Here is a 23,176-nt window from a genome sequence, read left to right as displayed (position 1 = left end):
TATCCCCCCCCCCCACCATGTCGGGGGTGTCACTATCAGCTAGCAGGCAGCATTTCTTTCTGTTGTGATTGACCATAATATTTCACCTAGGTATCCCTATCAAGTATCCCTTCAGGAATCAGTATTCATACTGAGCATGGAGCACATGTTACCATAGGGACTTATACAGTTCATATCAACATTATCTTCACCTATACTATATACTGTACTGTATGAAGTAATACTGACAACTGTGCTCTGAAGTGGTATTCTGAACAAAATTTGTGATGTTCCATCCCTCACAAATAGTACAAAGGTAATTGTAGTGGAAAAGTATGCATCAGACAAATTGAAAAAACGGTTATATTCTTTTTAATTGGTGCTATTGCTGCAAAGGTTTAATTTCTGACAAATTGTTCTTTGGTGATACAGTATTTACCATCAGTGAAGGGAAGCAGGCAATGCATAAAAGCTTGGGTAACATTCAGTGCGGTTTTGAATTTTAATAATCCAGACATCCATAACTTTTTAATGTGTGAACAATTCCTTTTATATGTCTGTGCATATTTGTGCTAATGAAGATATTGTTGTTGTATAGTTCACTGCTAACTGAAGTCATAACTCTATCCATGTTTATGTTTTCTTGAACAGTTTTAAACTTAGAGGCTTCTGTTCCAGCTTATTTTCTATATAGATTGCCAGAAGGTAAAAGGATTACTGCACCCTTATGATACCAATAAAAAGTTGACAGTAGCGCTAGCATTCCCCATGCTACCTCCATCAAACATTTCAGATTTTGGCATTTCCAAGAGTGTCAAATGCCTGTGTTCCCCTGGAGAGGGGAACCATAGTGTTTGGTGGAGGAGAGAGGCACTTGCCACTTCTGGAAGCATTGAATGCGACAGAGTTTTACAACGGCTGCAACAGTGGAAGGGATGGATAGTTGGAGACATGGGACACATGAGAGATGTGTATACTACCTCTTCTGCTGCAGGGGTCTCTCAACTGGATGTTTTAGGGAACTTACAGGGTCTCTTAAAGAATTCACACATATGATCTTAACTATCAATGCAAAAAATAGCAATGCAAATAACTAACCGGGAACTAAATGTAATACATCATGCAAAGCATTAGCTTAACAAACCAATTGTCATCATAGGAGTTCTTTGGCTCACAAGTTATCTCACAAACAATTGTTTATTCTAAGGATTAAAAGATTAGGTTATTGGTTTTTTTCATTGATTCATAGTAAGAAAATCACACATAAAATATAAGCACCTAAATATGCACTTAAAAATATTCTAAAATGTATTACTGCTTATGAAATGTATGGGGTCTATTCACAAAGCTGCCGAGGGCAGCCGAGTGAATGACCGATCAGAAGTGAAGTGAGCCGAACACTGTTCGGCTATTCACTTCAGGCTGGTACGGCTGATTTCAGCCGTATATCGGCTGAAATCAGCCGTACATCGGCTTGCTTCGTGTGGCTTCGGATCAGCCGAACATGCTCAGCATGTTCGGCTGACCCGAAGTGCAGAAGGAGTTCGACTCAGCCGATCCAACATCTGGATCGGCTGAGCCGAACCTCCGGCAGGCTTCACACTGCTGTTCGGGCTATTCTGAAAGATCCCGAACAGCAGTGAGAGAATAGCCGAATGCCGCCGAGCGGCATTTGGCTCGGCTGTTCTGCTCGTCCAGCTTCGTCTTTCAGCACGGCTCAGCGCTCGACTGAGCCGCTCGGCCGTGATCGGGAGCTGTACGGGCTATTGTGAATAGCCAGTACAGCACACCCTCGGTTCTCCTGAACCGAAGGGGTCCTGGTGCCGAAGCTAGCCGAAGGATCGGCCGAAGCTACGGCCAGATCCTTCGGCAGCTTTGTGAATAGACCCCTATGTCATACTATGCAGCTGTTGGTGCTTAAATATTGTTCATATTTAAGAATGAACAAATCAGTTCACCAACATTGATATTTACTCCAGAACAAGCTGTTTGCCAAGGATTGGCAATTTGTCACAAAGAACCAACTTGTTCTTTGTGAGCTGGCAAAGGGTTCCTCCAGAATGCTTAGCTGTTCAGTGAGTGGTCACAATACATCTTGGGGCAAAAGCAAACTGCATCTTAGCAGGATCTAGTAGGGATTCTGTCTTTATTCATTGGCAGAGGGTGAAGTGCAATATGGAGTGACATTGCCCAGGAATTTCTATGGAAGTCACCATTAGGAAGTGGATACGTTTTTACTTATTTCTCTTATCTTCCATGTAGTTGAATTACTATTCATATCTTTGTTTAACCTGCTCCTTCTACCTGCTGCAGACTTTTAATTCTTTTAACTAAGCTGCCTCTTGAATCAGGTTGTTGCTTAACAACCATTTCCATGAAACACTAGACAGAAGTATATGTTTTTTTTTCAATCGTTTTACACAGAGACAGTCAAAAACCTGGTGAGAATGTGATTAGCAAATTATAAAGTATTAAGTCAGCTGCAGCATTTGAGGGGTTTGAAGTTCAGACACCTTATTCAGAAGAAAAAGAAATGTGCAGCTCTATGAGATATCAATAAACACACTTTACTTTTATCACGTTAGATATAGTATATAACATATAAATATCTAATTTAGCGCATGTGTAACCATAATTACATTCAACTTACAATGAAACATAGTGCCAATCCGACTATGGTAGTGCTGTCACATGACTGAGCATACTCCTGTCTGTCCACTGCCACAGTGTGTATAATTTGTAGTTTTCGCTGTAGTTGTGATGCCGTTCAGGAAAGGCCTGGAAGGAGGGACACCAAAATATAAATTTGAGAGTAATAAACAATATTTTGCAGGTAAATCTTCTGTAAACAGCTGAGCAAATGTAGTTGGATTTGGTTCTGTCTGGCATACCATGTTAGAATATCACACAATAGACCAGTGGTTCTCAACCTTTCTAGGGCCTGGACCCCTTGGTAACATTTGCCAAGTTGTGGTGACCCCCAACTGTAAAATTTAGGGATGTACCAATACTAGTATCTGTGTGGGCTCTCGGGAGGCAATGCAGGCTCTCAGGTGGCTAGTGGGACTCTCTGTAGGCGTCCAGTGTGGGCTCTGTGGTGATCAAGCACTCATCTCCCCTCACTTCTGCCTGCTCCCCTCTCTCTGATCCTCTCTGGCCACTGATGCTGCAGCACCATCTAGGAGAACTGACACTGTTGCGCTAGGAGGAGGCTGAGGAGCCTCTTACCTAGAGCAGCACAAGGCATGTGGGGACCCCCTCAACTGTGGGTCGCGACCCACTTTTGGGTCCCGACCCACAGGTTGAGAACCACTGCAATAGACATTGTTAGTATAATTTTTTTTACTATATTTATTATATCAATGAGTATAAAAATACGTGATCCAAAACTAAATAGTTTTGTCTGAAAATCCACTTGAAGGTCTACCAATCTCTGCTGCGCTGTTTGCCCACCTACTGTCTAGTTATCTGATGGCATGTAACATAAGCTGGTGAGAGCTGGCTAAATATAATTAGTCTAGAAAATGTTTCCAAGCAACTGCTAAGCTCTGTTCTTTACGAATACTGTTAAGGGGCCACAAAGTGTCTTCCTGTGTTTACAAGTAAAACATATTTCTGTTAACCACTTCAGAGCTGCCGTATGTTTATATATACCTCCTCATCCTTAAAGGAGAACTATGGGGGTCAGTGTTTTTCCCCATAGTTCTCCTTAGGGTAACGTGAGGACACAAACTAGCGTCCTCCCGTTACCCTAAGCTCAGTATACCGCGAGCTACAGCTCGCGGTATACTGAGACGCCGCAGCCGGAGCGGATCCCGACGTAGATGACGGGATCCGCCCAGCTGCGTGAGTGACAGCTGGCTCTGCCTATCTAGAGGAAGAGCCAGCTGTACCAGCCCCCTCCCCCGTCCGTTCCGCCAGTCAGCGCTGGCGGATCAGAGCGGGGAGGGGGGAATCCAGCCCTCCCCCTGTCACGGCAGAGAGCCGTGACAGGATCAAGAGGTGAGCGAACCTGGTATGTGTTCGCTCACCTCCCGATCTACTGAGCCGACCTGTGACAGTCTCATTGTCACAGGTCGGCTAGAACTATGAGGTGAGTGGAAATCACTCATCTTATAGTTCTCCTTTAAGTGGTTATACCAAGATCATAGCTGCTGCGACAGCCATAATCTTGGTATAGTTTTTTCGAAGAGGCGATGCCTGTTCAGTACAAGTATACAGCCACCCAGATTATTTGTAGAAGTCTGCAAATGTGGTCCCCCCCACGCCGTGGATTTTTGGGTCCCCCACTCTTCTGCGGGGCCTGGGACCATGGCAGACAGTGTCAGGATGGAGAGTGGGAGAAGGCCGAGGAATCTCCATTCCACAATTTTCTCTGTGATGAATTAAGTGTGGAGCACTGTGCTTTCAGCAATTCCTGCTTCAGAGCTGTCAGAAGCCGACTGAAGTGCCATTTACACAAGCAGTCAAGCACATTCCTGTGCTTGATCATCTGTATTGAAGAACAGAGAGAGACCCTAATAGACCCCATATGTCTTCATAAAGAGAACCTGTAAAGTAAAGGAAGGTCACTCTCACTCCAACATAATTTTTAGTCAATATGTATTGACCTCTATAGTGTTACATCATAAAAGCTCAATAAATATGAACTAAAAATTATTTTGAAGTGCAAGTGACCTTCCTTTACTTTACATTGATCTGTAGAGGCATCTGCTGTCACTCTGGCACCCATCCAATATTTAAGGGTAAAATCCGGTCAGGAGTGCGATGGGTCCAATCTGAATTTTGCATTAAGAGAACCTGTCACATCCAAATGCTGTTACATAGGGGCTTGTTATCCCCTGTGTAATAGCAATAACGTTAAGTGAAGAAAAAGGAAAAATAAATAAAAATGTAAAAGATTAAAACCAACCCTGACGCCCCCCGATATCTGCATGTAAATAAACAGGTCTGTGTGGGGCAAGCACGTGTACATAAACGACGATTGTGTCACACAAGTCAGGTCACCACGAATGTCCGAGTGAGAGCAATAATTCAGGGGCCATAATTTGCTGATAACTCTGTTAAAACTGTTAAACTGATGAGCAGTAAAGGCTTTTAAATCATTCCTTATGAAAAATGTTATTGACCTTATAGTTTTTCACCATTGCACGGGTACGTGCAATTTTAATGCTAGAGATGTTTGGTAACTATTTACCTACCATTTTTTTTATTCTATAGGGCCTCTGCTTTCAGAAAATATATAATTGTTTTTTGTTATCCAAAAATTCAGGTTTAGCATGTGCGTACAAGAATTAAAACATTGTTCTGGTAGTAAGGTGTTTAAACAGCATTGGACTGTGTACAATATATTATCCAATTTTAATATTAAACTGGTTGCAAGATACATTGTCAAAAGTACATATATATCAATTGATCTTTGCAGTATGATTTTCTTCTTACTGGGCATTGTTTACATTCCCATAGAAGGTTTAAACATCCATCAAGGTGATTACAAGGATAAAAGACATATTTCTAAACTATTGTTATTAATCATCTATGGACTACATAAAATTCAGTTAATGTCAAAGTCAAGGCATTTGTTTGTTGGTAATTAGATTTTTGTGTTTTTTTTCTTTATAATCAGATAGAACATTTTCGTTTAAATGGGGTTTCAATGTAATTTTGTTTCTTCTTTAAGTTTTATCCCATGAATCTACATATATATTATTTATGTTTGTGTGTTTGCAAATTTATTATGTATGCAAATGTATGGCATGCTTAGGTCACTCAAACAACCAGGATGTTGTGAGTTTGTTTTTCATTGAAAATCACTGAAACTGTGCATGGCTGAGGAATATTTTTACAAATGTATGGCACTGCCTTTTGCAACAAAAGGCTTTTGTGTAGAGAACATTTTCATAACAGAGAACATTTCAATACCCTACTGTTAGTTTAAAAGTGTGATGATGTTTTTGAACATTATTAAAGACCGCCACCTTCAGTTCTGCCTCTTACAATGGAACGGCTCTTGGGTTGGTGTTCTATTTATATACTGTTTTTCTGTGGTTTTATTTGAGACTTATCACTAAGTGCTTTGTTTTCCATCTTCACTAAAACTCATACGATCTTAGTTTATTCTATGTGGGTAGAATACTTCCCCTCCCAATGTCACAGACTTATATGGCTATGTACCAATAATGTGTGCCAGAAAAAATTATTTTTTTTTGGCCACATGTGTAAATACTTTAAAATACATTTTGCCAGTGCACAAAGTACCAGTTGACTTTAGGCAATAGGGTTGAACAAAACATGTTCACTTTGTTAAGAGTGTGTTCACTTTGCAAAATTAATTTTGTAAAAGTGATTACATAAACATTGGCAAAAAATATATTTCACATGCAAACCTATAAGCACCTGGGGAAACAATATATTCCCTCACATTTTTAAAGTGTATTTTATATTGTATCTAACACAAATGGTTCAGTCTTGGGCAGAGCTTGCCATTTTATCTTAAGTTTTTAAGCTACATTACTGAAATTCGATATAACGTTGGATAACTTACTGTTTCTTGTGACCTTTCTTCATTAGACCATGTTCTGAGCAGTTGATTGGCTTTCCTTTCTCATAGGTTTCGCTTGAGCTTCCACTAGTCACATATAAATTAGTAGGAACTGAAACCTTATCAGTCTTAGAAGTTTCATAGGATAAGTCCAAGGGTTTGTACTGAGGGATTTCCATGCACAAGATATCATGATCTAAGTTAGACTTCTTATTGCTGTTCTTCTTGGCTGTGTTTTCTTGAACAGAAAACTGAGCACTGACATTTTTTGAAGGGGTCTTTGGAGAGATGGCTTCCTTTATGGGAGATTTCTGAGAAGTGGGACTTGCTTGGGGAGGAGGTTTTTGAGTGGTGTTAGTTGTTACAGTAATTGGAGAAGTCAACTTTTTGCAAGAATTTGTAGATGGTGTTTTTTGTAAACTATGCCCTTCAGTTTTCTGAGAAGGTGGCAATGGGAGGTCAAGAGGTTGGGAAATGTTTTTAGGTTTCTGTTGCTCTACATCCTTTGAATGTGGATCAGCTTGTGTTGGTTTACTCAGAATAGTGGCCTTTGTAGCCTGATTGGCCTGTGGCTTATCCTTTGTTTGCGAGTGTCCATCCTTTATGGAACCAACTTGATTAATTTCTGGAAGTGTATTGCGCACCGGGCTGGTCTGTGTAGCACTATTTTGTGTTACATTCCTGAGTGATTTTTTTGGAGGGTCACTTTGCACCTCTTGATTTGACTTAGGAAGAAGTTGGTCTTGAGTTTGTTTATGATGAGATGAAAAATCATTAGCCTTCTTGCTTTGCTCAGAATAGGTCTGGTGATAATTTACTGAACTGGTACAAGGACTCTTTACCTCAGTGCTCTCAGCAGACAGTTTGTTGGCTGCATGGATAAGTAACTTATCATTGTCACATAGGCTCCCATCCTGAGCAGCGTTGATGATTGAGGATGATGATCTTGAAGCATCATACACTTTGATAGTGGGTATTCCATTTTTCATGTCAGAAGAAGATCCACAGCTGCTCTGACTGCTATGCATATGCATTTTTTTCATGTGATAAACAACTGTTGCTGCATTAAATGCTTGCTGCAAATAGATAACAGATTATTACTGATACTGTATGCTAAGGTGATGATTTGGTTCAAACAGTATTGTGGCTTTGGATAGAAAATAGGGATACTGGGCTTTGTCTATATGCCAAGTGAGTAGATATAGCATAGGATGTTACTAGAGATTGGCAACAACAAAGAAATTATCCTTGATTTGAATGGTTTAACCTTTTTTTTCTTATGCATACATGTATAGGAAACACACACTTGGAAACATTAAAACATACATACTGATTGACATAACTAACTAACTAACTAACTAACTAACTAACTAACTAACTAACTAACATAACACTAACATATACTAAAAATGTGCAAATGACTTACTCTCCATTTGCTTTTAGCAAAGTTCTTTTTAATCTGGATGCTCACGGAACGGTAAATATCTCGATGGAGGGCAGTGTTCCCAGCAATCCTGTAAAAAAAAAAAAAAAAATCTAAAATATTGATGTGCTGCTATTTCCAACAACTGAAAAAATTAGATGTGTGGATGTCACTGCGATCCCCTAACTCCTCTACTGAGGCTGCGTTCACACCTGACCGTTTTGTAGCGCGTCCTACGCTCGACGAACGCGCTACAAAACGGTCAAAAAAAATAATTAGCATTGTAGTCAATGCCCTCGTTCCCACCTAGGCGTATTTCCGCCCGTCCCTAACGCCCTACAAAACGGCCCACGCCTGAAAAGGTCCCGGGACTACTTTGGGCCGTTTTGTAGGGCGTTTTCCATTGGGATACAGCCAAGTAGCCTTTGGAATCGCGCGACGGTCGCGCATATTACAATACACCTAGGCGTGAATGGGGCCTAAAAGTTACTAACATATAAAAATTATATCAGTCAGGAGATCCAACTGGTGGTATATAAGTATCTGTAATTTACACAGTAGAGAAGCCAGAGTTCTGCATGGCAGTCTACGGACTGGCATTTTCAAAGAGGGATAGGATTCAAAGTATAGATTTTTCATTCATGGCACCTTCCCATTGAGTGTGTTTTACAGTTTTAAATATGTAAGGAGAAGTCATTTATGGCTAAAATCCTTAAATCACTAGCCGATGAATACCTCCACACTTGTCTCTCTGCCTTTGCTCCATGTGAAATGTATTAAAGAAGCTCTAATATAAATATAAAGCTGTCAAATAAATTCAGTGCATAGGATCTTTTAACCTCCTTCCTAGGCAAACAACATTTTGAATATCACAGCCAGGCAGGGCAGCCATCAGAAATTTTGGGGCCCCTTAAACAGCTTTGGGCCGGGACCCCCCCACCACCACCACACTTAGCCAGTCACACTGTTATTATACATTTATATAGCTTTGACATATACCGCAGTGCTGTACAGAGAACACTGAGACAGTCACATCATTCTCTGTGCAGAGGAGCTTACACTCTAATGCACAATGGCACCGGCAGTAGGGGGGACTACAAATCCCAGCAATAAATGTATACACCAATGCAGAAGAGTATATGAATTTGGCTCAGGGCTTAGCGACCCGATAGACTCTGGGATTAGTTCAGGCTGCCCGGGCCCCTTACATGAGTATCGGCCGTACCCCCCTGATGGCTGCCCTGCAGGCAGGACCCTGATGACCTGCCCAAATGGTAAGCTGGTCAGAAGGAAATTTAAAACATCAAAATTATGTACTATGAGAGAGATATGACATATATAAAAAGGTATTTAATCTCTTATAAATAGAAACTTAAAATAGTATAATGTATTAGAACTATACAGTATGTTTAATAGTTCAAAAAGTGTTAGAATATAGTTCAGTACTGTCCACAGGGGCTTGTTATGCTACAAGAAGGACCAATTAAACCGCAAATGTGTAAAGATTATCAACTAGCGTTGTTCTCATGAAATGTTTGCAACCATATTTAACCAAATAAGTTAATTTTTTTTGTCATTAGGTACACATCAATGAGATTGCCATATTGCAGAATAGCTTTTTATGTGCCCTAAACCTCATTTAGCATTTTAGAACAAAGGCAGTTCATAGGGTATTATTATATATTATATATACTTTTTTGTTATAGATTATTTGCTTAATATTTATTTATACATATTATTAAAGTAACATTAAACCCTCATATTTTTTAACATAAACCAATACTGTAATGTGTGCCTTACTGTAATCCATGGTTGTTTCCCTTCTCTTTGCTGCTCTTCCTATTAAATCCGTATCTCTTCTCATGCTGGACAGAACTTCTGTTTTGTCTCTGGAATGGATACATGGTGTCTGTGTGCAGGTTCACAACCTGAGCCAGCACTACAGGAAGAGGCACTCAGCTGCAAAGGGAAGTTCTCCCCCAGCAATTATATGATTATAAACACTATGCATGACTGCAATACTGACATATCTCTAAATTGCTATACAATTGCTAGACTAAATTATTTTTGGTGTGACAATGTTTTTCTTTTTTAACATGGCACTTAGGATAGATGTGTGGAAATTATATGTGAAGTGCCACTACGCTCTCGGCTAACAGCTGTTCATGTTTTTTCACAAGTCAAGTCATTTCACAGTAATATGATTATGTTCTGCCAGTGGAACCTTAAAGAGCAATCTTACCATGGATGCTTAAGGGCATGCTCACAATTATAACGTTTCTTGGGATCCTTCTCTAAGAGACAACTTATGAAATCTTTTGCTGGAAGAAAAGGTGAAACACCAAGGTTAGAAAAATGTAAGTTATTCTAAGATTACAGATTGATGTTGCTAGAAGGTAGTGTTTAAATGGGCCTATTTACAAAACAAGGGCTAAGAGAACCTGAGAAAAAGGTTCTTTGCTTTTGCTGACAGCAATCAATCAAATTCCACATTTTCAAAGCAAATCATGAGTCTGATCAAGTTGCTATCACAAACATAGCAACTCCCCTCCACCTTATTTCTGCTTCAGGTTTCATAACTAAAAAAGCCTAACACATACTAATATGTTTTATTATGGTCTTCAGTACCAATATCAATTATGTGGATAACCATAAACATCAGGTCTGCTCTGGACCAAAGCACCATTGCTCTGGACTATCTTTAAGCCACAAGTTTTATTTAAATTAGACATGGGCTACAATAATAGGTAAACATCTACAATATATAGATAATAGGATTGTGCATAACGATAACCATTTGCCCTCATGTAGCGCCTTCACTATTTCTTTCTACTAGTTTTTACATATCAACCAAAGCAATAGTGCATTACAGAGACAGAAATAGATATAGAAAAAGTGGAGGTGTTGGCCTTATCTACTTTGCCACTAGCATACACTGACACACACACACACACAAATGCATTAATCCCTTTATACCAGATTTAGAAATGTCATCCCAAAATGGTGATTCAAATTCATAAGAGCCATCCTTGATTTTCTCAAAGAGCTTGGATTCAGTTTCTTCATAGAAAGGAGGGTAGCCACATAACCTAAAGTAAAAAAGAGAAAAAGTGGAATTTGTGGAACCTTAATTATCTAAATAATTTACTAGGTACCCTTTACATAAGATCGTGTCATCCCATATGTATGACACCTGCAGAGCTTCTCCGCTGGTCATTAATCTGTACAGATTGATAGGCTACAACTAATTAGAAACACCCTACCATACCCATCACAGAAATACTTAAAAATACTAAGAAATATACAGAAATACTAAGAGGGTCATTCACAAAGCTGCCAAAGGATCTAGCCATAGCTACGGCTGATCCTACGGCTAGCTTCGGCCACCTGAGCCCTTCGGTTCAGTAGAACTGAAGGGCTGCTGTACGGGCTATTCACAATTGGCCGAGGGGCTTGGTCGAGCCGAAGGTATATGCTTCGGCTCGACTGAGCTAAGCTGAAAGCCGAAGCGGGTCGAAAACCTGATACTGACAGCTGGGCAAAGCCAGCCGTCATCTCACGGCTGGCTCCGGCTTTTGAAGACCTCGGAAATGAAACAGATACTAACAGCACTTGAGATTGACTTCCTGGAACTGAACGACAGAGCCATAGTGCAGACACAACAGAACAAGGAACTCTAATATGTTGCGATTAAACTGTGTTGCGCAACACATTAGAGTTCCTTGTTCTGTTGTGTCTGCACTATGGCTCTGTCGTTCAGTTCCAGGAAATCAATCTCAAGTGCTGTTAGTAACTGTTGCATTTCCTATGTCTCCAACACCAGCCACTTGCAATGAGAGATCAGCGTCTCCTGGTTATCAGGTAACCTGGGGACGCTGAACAGTCATTACAATGAGAGTTTAGCGGAGCCGGCTTTGATATCACCGCCGGCTCCACTAAGCTCTCATTGTAATGACAGCTGGTCCCAGCCAATAGAAAACAGTTGGGCAGAGCTAGCTCTCACTGCTCGCTCCGCCCTATCGTTTTCTATTTTTTTCTACTTTTTTTAAACTGTTTTTCTATTCTGCTCGGTACCACAGAGGTACCGAGCAGAATAGCCCAGCCGAATGCCGCTGAGCGGCATTCGGCTATTCACTCACTGCTGTTCGGCCCCAGCAGTGAGTAGCCTGCCGGAGTTTCGGCTCAGCCGATCCAGATGTTGCATCGACTGAGTGGAACTCGAGCTGCTGCAAGCCGATTTACGGCTGATTTTAGTTGGTGTACGGCTGAAATCAGCCGTACAAGCCTGAAGTGAATAGCCGAACAGTGTTCGGCTCACTTCACTTCGGGTCGGTTATTCACACGGTTGCCTTCGCACAGTGCCCGTTCAGCATTGCAGTCATCGGAAGACCGCCCCTCAGGGGGGCGGGCTTTCGATGATCGCAAGTACGATCTGCCTGTCCAAGATGGCGCAGATCGTACAAGCTTTTAATTAGCTTGCAACCATGGCAAGACCATGTCTTGCCATGGTTGTAAGGTGTATGGGCACCTTCAGTTTCACTTAGCTTTAGCTCATTCACTAAGTTTAAAGAGGAACTTTACCCATATGTTCAAATTAACAACAAATACACATTTAGGAATGTTAAATATTCACAATCAACAAACAGATACTTGCAGTCTTTTTATTTTTTGCATATCTTATTTTTATTTTCTTCTCCAGTCTTCTGACAGTGGCCATTTCAACTAAGGGCATGTTACTAGATCTCGCTTGACCTCCTGGAACTCTGGTACATGTGACTAGGATATGTGACCATGCAGATCATTTCAGGGGAGGAAAAAGCCTTTCCCTGAGATCTCATGAGATTACAGATGAGATTTCCCAGCAATGCTCTGCTGATGTAACCTTCCCAGGATGCAATGCTTGAGTACGATTACACCATTTGTGCCAACGAGAACCAGGAAGTAGAAAAAAAAGAAATTGTAAGAAAAAACAAAATGTTTGTTTAGTTAATGAATGTAAGATGATTTCATATCAGCATGCAGAGTTGTATGCTGATGTGATTTTTAGTCAAAGTGGGTAAAGGTCTGCTTTAATTAAAATTCACTTTGCAAAGTGAGCATGCTCTTCTTCTTTAGTAAATTAACCCTGTTAACCTGGCTGTTTATAGTGGCAGAGGTATGTTAATCATGGAATGTAAAAATACTAATCAGTTGCAGGAAAAATTATAAACATATATGTATGTCCAATGCATATCTAGTTTTTTGCCTAGAGTTACACTTTCAATTTTATAATTTGGACAGATGATCCAGCATTTTAAATGCATATACTTTGACTGCTTGATTTTTGTTGTATACAGTGCAGTTACCAGTTTTTTTCCTGTTCCTTCAGTGAGGTCAACAGTTTGGCCTTCCGAGTGTACTGCCAGGTTATTACACAAAATATGTATCTTGTTATTAGAACGCAAAATAGTCTCTACTCTAAATTATTTTGAAATATGCTGAAATGTACAAAAAAGGAAAGCTGAGCAAAAAAGTTAATTTATCAAAACTGGAGCACACAGAATCTGGGGCAGTTGCTCATAGTAACCAATCATCTTCTATCTTAAGTTTGTTCTGTTAAGATTTGGAAAGGAAAGGTAGCAGCTGATTGGTTGCCATGACAACAGCTCCAGATTCTGCCTGCTCCATTTTTGATAAATTCCCCTCACTATGCTTCTCAGTGTCACTGATGTACTTACAAAATGTATGTTATAACTCCAATAGACCAGCAATCCACTGCTTTACTATATGGCTTTTGTGCAAGGACTTCTGGAGCTGAAAAAAATCAGGTGAAACTAGAATAAGAAAATGATTCACAATGAAAACACAAGTAAAAAAACACAGTAATACAGCATGTTAACAACAGAATGCATGAATTATTTATGTGAGGGTTTAATGATATTTTAGGAATAAAACCTCTTTATTCAATAAATAAGGCTTAAAATAATGTTTCACAAGGAGACATGTATTGACAGTTGAATAATGAAATCAACTGCTCAGATTTGAAGACGTGCAAATTGGAGGATCCTGTGATTCATAAGCATAATGGAGATGCCAATGGAATCTATTATTAGAAGCAGAACAATGATTAAAAAGGATACATGCTCACAGATGTTTTTTTCTTGTTGTATCCATCTAGTTTAATTGAGGTCTCATCTCCTAATGTTTAACTTGAACCAATAAAATACAACCAAACTTAAAACAATTGTTCAGGTCGCAGATGCATGTGATGACTGCACACTTGTATGGTCAAATGGGCAACATATGGTAATAAATAAATTCAACACTATATAGTTACTGCATGTGTTTGCTGATATGAACTTGATAAAATGTGCCCTAGAAACAATTGTTTTATTAGACTGAAGTAATATTGTGGGAATGTTACTGACATATCTGTAAACTTCACAAAGTATATTTTCCTGTTTATTTTGGTTAGATATTTTGATTAAATTGTCTATATTTTTTGCTATAACCTTCTCAAATAACTAAGTTTATTTTATTATAATTTAAATTAATAAAAATATAATTTACAAAAAAAATGTTTTCTTCTAGTTAATATCATGTGGAAGAATTAATCTACTCACCAACATATCCTGGAGTGCCACAGGCTGTGGACATAATCCCAGTTTCTTCCATTTTGGAAAGACCAAAATCTGTTATCATAATCTTGGAGTTTTCATCAGCGGTGAGGTAAAGGAGGTTTTCCGGCTGTAATGAAAATGTAAATCCACCACTGTAAAGTATATTGTAAGAAAATCTTAATAATCAGATGATGTAAGTAAATGCCATATTGCTATTAGTGATGGGCCCAACACCCCCGTGTTTGGTTCGAATTCAAACTTTAGAACATTGAAAAATCAATTGTCCCCTTTTTTAAGGCTTATATGCAACTTAATGGCCATAACAAGGGTATGGGGATTGGGGTACTGCCCTGGGGGACATGTATCAATGCAAATAACACTTTAAAAAAAATACTGTTTTTAAAGGAACAGTGATTTTTAACATTCCTTAAAGTGAAACAATAAAAATGAAAAATTCCTTTAAATATCGTGCTTGGGGGGTCCCCTTAAACTGCCTGTAAAGTGGCGCATCTATACGATGTATAGAACCTTCCGCAGGAAAACTGACATTAATTTATTTTTAAATGGCATTTAAAAAAAAAAGTGGTTCCCCCAAACCATACCAGACCCTTTAGGTGGGACCCCATTTAACAAAAAAAGCATGTGGTCCCCCCAAAAAGTCATACCAGATCCTTTAGGTCTGGTAGGAATTTTGGAAGGGACCCCGTGTAAAAAAACAAAAAAAAGCATGTGGGGTTCCCCCTCAAAGTCATACCAAGCCCTTAAGGTCTAGTAGGAATTTTAAAGAGGAACCCTTATCGAGGAAAAAAATGTGGGGTCCCCAATAAAATTCCATACCAGACCCTTGATCCGAGCACAGGCTTGACAGGGTAGGAAAGGGGGGGGCGAGCGGGCGGCTCCCCCTCCCTGCCATTCCAGGCCACATGCCCTCGGACTGGGAGGGTGCTTTTCCAGGGTCGTCCCTGTAAAAGCACCTTGTCCACGTGCCGTGGGGTCAAGGGCCTCTTGCCCACAAGCCCTGGGGCATTGGTTGTGGAGGTGCGGGCAGGGGGCTTATTCACATCAAGGTACCCCTTTAATAAAGGGGCACCCAGATGCGGCCCCCCCTTGTGAATGAGTAAGGGGTACTTGTGCCCCTACCCATTCACTAAAGGGTTAAATAAAAGTTTTAAAAAAGAGGCCAGACTTTTGAAAAATCCTTTAATTAAAAAAAAAAACAAAAGACATGTTTTTGACAAGTCTTTTATTTTTTTAAAATGTAATCCAGGGTCAATCATAACATCCAGCGTTCTCCACGATGATGACGACTCGACAAAATAAAAAAATAAAAAAAATAAATAGAAATAATTAAAAAATGGCATTCTGGCAAAATATAAACAATTGGGTGGAGCTAGTGGTGACAGCTAGATAGCTCCGCCCACCTGTTTACAGTTGTACGGCATCTGACAGGTGAGCCATGATTGGGCAAAGTCATCATTACTTTGCCCAATCATGGCTCTTACAGAGTACTGTGCCCTGAATGGGCAAAGTCTTGCACCTTACCTGTGGTCAGGTGCAAGGCTTTAGCCAATCAGGGCTCACAAGGAACTGTGCGAGCTGCCGATGTTCGAGTTGAACTCTTGCTCGACTCAAACATCAAGCCCATCCCTAATAGCCTCTTTATTCAATAAATAAGGCTTAAAATAATGTTTCACAAGGAGACATGTATTGACAGTTGAATAATGAAATCAACTGCTCAGATTTGAAGACGTGCAAATTGGAGGATCCTGTGATTCATAAGCATAATGGAGATGCCAATGGAATCTATTATTAGAAGCAGAACAATGATTAAAAAGGATACATGCTCACAGATGTTTTTTTCTTGTTGTATCCATCTAGTTTAATTGAGGTCTCATCTCCTAATGTTTAACTTGAACCAATAAAATACAACCAAACTTAAAACAATTGTTCAGGTCGCAGATGCATGTGATGACTGCACACTTGTATGGTCAAATGGGCAACATATGGTAATAAATAAATTCAACACTATATAGTTACTGCATGTGTTTGCTGATATGAACTTGATAAAATGTGCCCTAGAAACAATTGTTTTATTAGACTGAAGTAATATTGTGGGAATGTTACTGACATATCTGTAAACTTCACAAAGTATATTTTCCTGTTTATTTTGGTTAGATATTTTGATTAAATTGTCTATATTTTTTGCTATAACCTTCTCAAATAACTAAGTTTATTTTATTATAATTTAAATTAATAAAAATATAATTTACAAAAAAAATGTTTTCTTCTAGTTAATATCATGTGGAAGAATTAATCTACTCACCAACATATCCTGGAGTGCCACAGGCTGTGGACATAATCCCAGTTTCTTCCATTTTGGAAAGACCAAAATCTGTTATCATAATCTTGGAGTTTTCATCAGCCAGGATCATTTTAATATATGGGCCAGGATCATTTTAATATATTTAGAACACTGGTTAGCTAATAGATGTTACATTTTATCACAGACAATAAATGTGTAATTTCTAAAGGTGCCCACACACCTTACAATTATTTGCAGATTTTCTGTGGTCAGATGGAAAAAGTGCAACAGATTGGCCCAGGTGGAGATTGCTCCATCCACACAGTTAAGTGTAGATGGAGGAATCTGTTGCACCTTTTCCATCTGACCACAAAAAATCTACATTTTAGAACATGGCAATGCAGGACAACTTTCAAATATATATTTGAAAGTTGTTATATATGTTCAGTAAGTGCAAACAAATACCCATTGATTCTGCCAGAATGATTGTATGCTAAAAACTTCCTGTATGTTCTGCTTCTGTTGACTGTTATCAGTTAGTATTGTTTCTAGGTCTCTCTTGGACTACAGAACACTTTCTTTCTATGCTATGTAGAAGAGGGGATGTCACAGGGTGACACCACTTCTCCCCTATACATACAGTACAGTGCGTGAGCGTTGTCCCCCTAGGACAGAAAGTGTGCTACTGGCAGGATCACTAGATAAAAATAAAGGAAAATAAGCTGAAAAATATTTTTACATTTTTGTTCTTGGGTTTAGATATACTTTAAAATGATTACAGGGTTCAATTTCCCCCACTTCACAAAACAGTTTTTTTTTTCATTCGCATTCACATAGCATAACAAACAAATACTAAAAAAAATTCCTGCTTACATTCTTAAGTGCTTTTGAGTTAAAAATCTTACCCTGCTTTGCCCCATGTAATGTTAACCTCCTTGGCGGTATTCCCGAGTGTAGCTCGGGGTTACTTCTCCATACCCTGAGCTACACTCGGGAATATCCCACTGTATTTACTTACCTTGTCCCTCGAGCCGTGCGGTGTCCTCCGGCCGGCGCCAGAATCTGTCTTCCGGGTTCCGTCCCTTGCGAGCGTACGTGTCGGGCGGGAAATTCGAAAAAAACCCCGGAAGAAATGAAAAAATAAAATAACGAAAAAAATTGCGCCGAAAAATTAACGAAAATCAAAAGAATCATACCGCCAGGGAGGTTAATAAGGGGGCTGTGGGGATATATATTTACTCTAATTAAACCTGTCTGTACTGTGCTGGCAAATCTCATCAGTTGTAAACTAGATTTGAACATTGTCTGTCCTATCCAAGGGTTAAAGACTTAGAAAAATATTGTATGTTAATGAGAGGAAGCTCAGTCTGCCCTCAGTTTGTGAATGAGAACACAAACATATAGAGGGGTTTTCTCAAAAGTGGAAATACACTTTAATGATGTTCACAGCAACCTCACCTACCCTCATTGTTCTGAATGCTGTTCAATTATGTCACTCTTATAATACAAATCATCCTAGATATTTATAACTGTAGGTTGTTACTGCAAAAAGTATGCTTACTAAAGTTTACCTTTAAATCTCTGTGAACGACTCCATTGTCATGAAGATATCTGACAGCAGATAGAACCTGGCGTATAACATGGCTAGCATCTTTCTCTGTGTATAGCCCACGTTCCAATATACGATCAAAGAGCTCTCCTCCGGATACCCTGCCACACACAATTGTACAGGCAGTCAAATGTTATGTTATGGATGCACAATTTTGGTAACTAAAGTTACACTTTTTGAACCAAATACTGGACGTATAAGAATTCTGTAAAGACACACATGAATATATATAAAGCTCCATATGCCAAAGATTTCTGTGTGAAAACATTGCTAAAAATATCCTAATAGGGCTATAACAAGCTGTTAAATCTATAGAACTGGCATACTGTGTATTGCCAAGCTTCATGAAGAGTGGATTTAAATGCAGACCCATCTTTTAAAGTACTATGGCTTTAACCAGAGTAACTATTGCCAAGGCCTGGAAATTACCCACTTTAAGCTTTGAAGCAGTTAAACGCTGGTTGACTGCGATAATGATTTATGAAAAGTTGATGGCTGTTCTAAAGGATTATCATGCAAAATCTGTTTGTACTTGGCAACTCTGGATAGCTTATTCCCAGCCCTCATGGTTTGATGCCTTATTATTGAGTCTTTGAATATTTAAATTACATCCCCCTAGGACTTCTTTATTCATTGTATTCTATCTTCTCCCCTTTTGTCCTTTTTCGTTCTCTTGTCTCTCTATTTTCTCTGTCTTTGAATTTTTTTAGTGTTTCCCCTTTATTATTTTATGGATCGAATCTTGCATTGCTTTATAATTTTTATTCAGTGTTCACATTTCCTCTTTTTTGTCACACTTATCATGAATGTGAGAATTTTTGTTATGTATGAGTATTGACTATCCTACATTGGGTTGCTGAATCTTCGATTTTTCCTTATTTCCCAAATAATATATAGCTATATAGTGCATTGCGGTGTTTCCCCATGTAGTGATTATTTTATTATACAGTATTAGTGAGTTATATAACACATAATATGAACTAGAAATAATATTCCAGTGCACTATGCTACTTACAGCTGCATGACAAGGTAGAAGTGTGAAGAGCTCTCGTAGACATCCTCAAGTGTCACAATATTATCATGCTTAATCCTTAAGAGAACAGAACAGAAAATTAGTTCAGCTTCATCTCTGATCTAGGAAAAAGTAGAGCTGAAACAGAGAGTACTGTTGACATAACCTAATGCTAGATCAGTCTGGAATTTTAAATATTTTCCCTGGAAATTGCACTGGTTTTGTATAAGCGACAAATTGTAAACCAATGTTTTTGCTTGTGATTTACATTTATTTTTTATCATCTGTTAAAGAGACAGTGTCACCTTGCCCACACAATTCACTTTGCTAGGTGAACAGCTTTTATTCTTTTAGTAAATTAACCCCGGTATATATCTCAATGTTTCTAAAGCCCCACATTTATAACTCTATATATCTGTCTATCACATGAACTATAGCCTTTTACTACCATATTTTCTTATGGCCCTTTTATGGGAGTGATTAATGCTGCAGTGTTAGTGTCCTTCTTAACTGTTTATCATTTTCTCACACATGCCTAAATACACATTATGGACTTTACTACTAGGTTTACTGGAGATCCCAAAACTATAAAAAAGATGGTAGTTTTATTCTTAATGTGTATCTAAACCCCAAAATAAAAATGTAATATATTGCAGCTTATCAGTCCTTGGTGGGGTGGTGATTTGTTCATTAAGCTTGGTTAACTAAAGGCAAATAGGCTTTACACTGTACTAAGAATTTTCCCTTAGGTTAGTGAATGTGGTAAAAATTCACATTACAAAGAATACTCAATCAAGTGCAAGGAAAATAATTTAAAAAAAACAGTATTTTGTTTGCACATGTGTGGATGATGGAAGTCAGCAGAGCTTCACCTCATTCACTAAGCTAAAGGTAAATTCCCTTGCAAAGTGAAAATTCTATTGTAAAGTGAACAGCCTATGTCTCTTTAGCAAAGCAACCCAATTATGTTTCTGAGTATGATATCTATTTTCTACAAATTAAAAAAACAAAAAAAAATAAAGGCTCAATAACCATGGAAAACCACCTTGAAAATTCTTACTTTTTTAAAACTGCTATTTCATTCTCCAAGCTTCGGTCTCGTGCACTGTTTACTTTCTTTATACATTTTAGAGCAAAGTGCTGTCCCGTGGATCTGTGCTGTACTAGGAAAACCTCAGAAAAGGCACCACTGCAACGAAAAAAAATAGATGACACTGTTATTAAAGGTAATATGATATACACCATCATATGATATTTCTAAGACTTTTGAAAACTGAAGAACAGGTCACATCTGGTCAGTGTTTGGAATGTTGAAGTAATTAAATGTAGTTGTTTTAAAATCATGATTAACTAAAATGGGCATGACTTATTAATAGACGGGAGGCCTACAAATTGGTGGGGTTGTTACTAAACTTCAATTTAAAAACCCAATCATCTGCAAGGTTAATTTAAAAAAAAAGGACTTTAGCTTGCACATGTTTGGATTATTGATGTAAACAGAGCTTCACCTCATTCACTAAGCTTAATGGACATTCACTTTACAAAGTGAATATATTATCTTTCTTTAGTAAATCAGCCCAAATGACATGTTCCACTTCCTCTTCTTGGCTCTCAAAATATGATAAATCTATTATTTGCTAACTGTACAACAGCTTGAGGGATGGAAAAATATGACGCTTAATATTATTTCAGAACACAAAAATTAAAACTAGTTTGATCATCCAATGTTCTTTTCAGCACCACAATATTTGCACATCTTCAAATTTTCACTATAACAGTTATTGAATGCTAGTTTTAGTTAGGTTTCTGGTGTGGCTCTGTATCTATAAGGAGGGAGGGATGGACTCCAGGTGAGCGCTTAGTTTGTGCACTGCTATATATGCCCCATAGTTGTGGACTCAGATAGTTTTGTGTTAGGGCCCACACTTTACAGTGGTGCCTTGGAATAGCCGTGTTGCTTCAACCTGTATTTGCAATTTTATGCAACAAAAACCTGAGACAAGTTAGTTTTTGGCTATGTTTGAACATGTGTTTGGTACCCCCCGTTGTATTATGTTGTACCTTGCCTTGCCTATGTGTACCTTTCTCTGATCTGAGAGCATCTGCCATGGTGTGTGTGTATATATATATTATTGGCATATTTTTCTCAAATTATATATGCAGTGTATTTGGTATGTGTGGTATATGGAGTGACTGTATGATATATATATATATATATATATATATATATACACACACGTTTCTAAAATATGAATATGTTTCTTTCATTTTGAATATTGAATGCACTTTAGTTTCTGATAAGCTGTGGTTGTACATTAGAGCTTTTATCTACATGTGACAAAAAAAGCCGGAGAGCTACAAGAACACATGTGGAGAATTTCCCTATAGCACAATGCGCCTCAGGTCTGCTGTATAAAACCCATATGATACTACACTCTCCTCCCTCCAGTGTCCTTCAAATGAATCATACTAGAGGTCATTCAATCTCCGTTTTGTGAAATGTGACAGGTAAATACACCACTATTCAACTCTGGCAATTATCTCTATATTTAGTGAATGCATTTTCTAAAGCACAGATCTTTAGCAATGAATGAATTATTTCATACTTTAGGATACTGAAAGATACATTATGTGTTTGTTGCTGAAAATATATTTTTAGGGTTTATGGTACAATGTTCTAATGTAAACACTTATATGCTCTTACATTTGTCACTTTCATAGAGATCAGAGCATCAAAACAAGCAACCTAAAAAGCTAGGAAGGATTAAATTGCATTGAAAAACAAAAGTCAATGTGCTATTATCACAGGAACCAGTAAAAAAACAATTAATGTATTCTCATTTGCCTCAATATGGCAATGGATGTGAATTCCATTTTCCACTTGACGCTTTTACCTTTAAAAATAATTAAAAGTTAAAGCCCCTGAACATTTCAGAAATGTAGTCCATTCCTGACTTCATCTGTTGATACTATTCTCGGGCACCATGCCCCATGCTGAAAGAATGCTAATCTATGTTTCCTTTTTTTAAAACCTGTCAAACACAGCAGAAAATGCTTCTAGTTCTGAAACCATGTTGCAACTGGTAACTGTTTTCTCACTAACAGTCGCTAACCAATCAGCATGGATCCCAACCATGTGATCACCATAACAGCCATTGATAGTGACTGCATAAGAGTTGTTTACAAACAATTCTACTGGAACCAGGCACAGTGTCATCTAACGCTGATAGGATGTAGCTATATCAGTGCATTTCAATGTGTAAAATACAAAAATGAAAGATTTGGGTACAAACGCCAGTGAAGGTCATAAAAGGTTTGGTTAAGAAAGCAAAAAGTATGGTACTAATTCAGCAACTTGATTTTCTTTTAGATTTCAGCTATCATGAGTTATTCTACAGCTAGTACAGGATAACAATGGGTGAACTCATGGTGTGCTTTTCTGTTGATTTTGTTCACTTATTTTACCATATTACCCAATGTTTGTTACAGCATTATGTAAGAAGCTGAGATTCAATTGCCTTCTCCCCTACTGGTTAATCTAGGATATTCAATTTGCATCAACTACTTGCTTCGATTATTAGCACACATAAATCCTCTCTAAGTCCCCGAAAGTCTTAACTTGTCCATGAAAGTCTTAACACTGTTTCAGATCAGGATCCTGTATCCAAAAAACACTGAACAACATAACTGTTCCATATATATATATATATA

The 23,176-nt window shown here is 38.5% G+C and overlaps 1 protein-coding gene across 1 annotated transcript in view; it reads right to left on the bottom strand.

Moving 5' to 3' along the window:
- CAMK1G (calcium/calmodulin dependent protein kinase IG) overlaps positions 1-23,176 on the bottom strand; it is a 65,602-nt gene that overhangs the window by 2,086 nt on the left and 40,340 nt on the right. The window contains exons 5-15 of the mRNA XM_018562771.1: positions 20,526-20,654; positions 19,469-19,543; positions 18,416-18,554; positions 14,546-14,669; positions 13,661-13,736; positions 10,920-11,032; positions 10,186-10,264; positions 7,947-8,034; positions 7,553-7,596; positions 6,515-6,607; positions 2,630-2,748 (exon numbers count right to left, since the gene is read on the bottom strand). Of these exons, the coding sequence (XP_018418273.1) occupies positions 6,520-6,607; positions 7,553-7,596; positions 7,947-8,034; positions 10,186-10,264; positions 10,920-11,032; positions 13,661-13,736; positions 14,546-14,669; positions 18,416-18,554; positions 19,469-19,543; positions 20,526-20,654 (955 nt within the window). The 3' untranslated portion in view covers positions 2,630-2,748; positions 6,515-6,519. The remainder of the gene's footprint in view (positions 1-2,629; positions 2,749-6,514; positions 6,608-7,552; positions 7,597-7,946; positions 8,035-10,185; positions 10,265-10,919; positions 11,033-13,660; positions 13,737-14,545; positions 14,670-18,415; positions 18,555-19,468; positions 19,544-20,525; positions 20,655-23,176) is intronic.

Source organism: Nanorana parkeri, unplaced genomic scaffold, assembly GCF_000935625.1.
Source record: "Nanorana parkeri isolate BGI_ZX_2015 unplaced genomic scaffold, ASM93562v1 scaffold598, whole genome shotgun sequence".
Classification (NCBI taxonomy): domain Eukaryota; kingdom Metazoa; phylum Chordata; class Amphibia; order Anura; family Dicroglossidae; genus Nanorana; species Nanorana parkeri.
The sequence above is the reverse complement of the archived record's forward strand: the minus strand, read 5'-3'. Positions and strand labels throughout refer to the sequence as shown.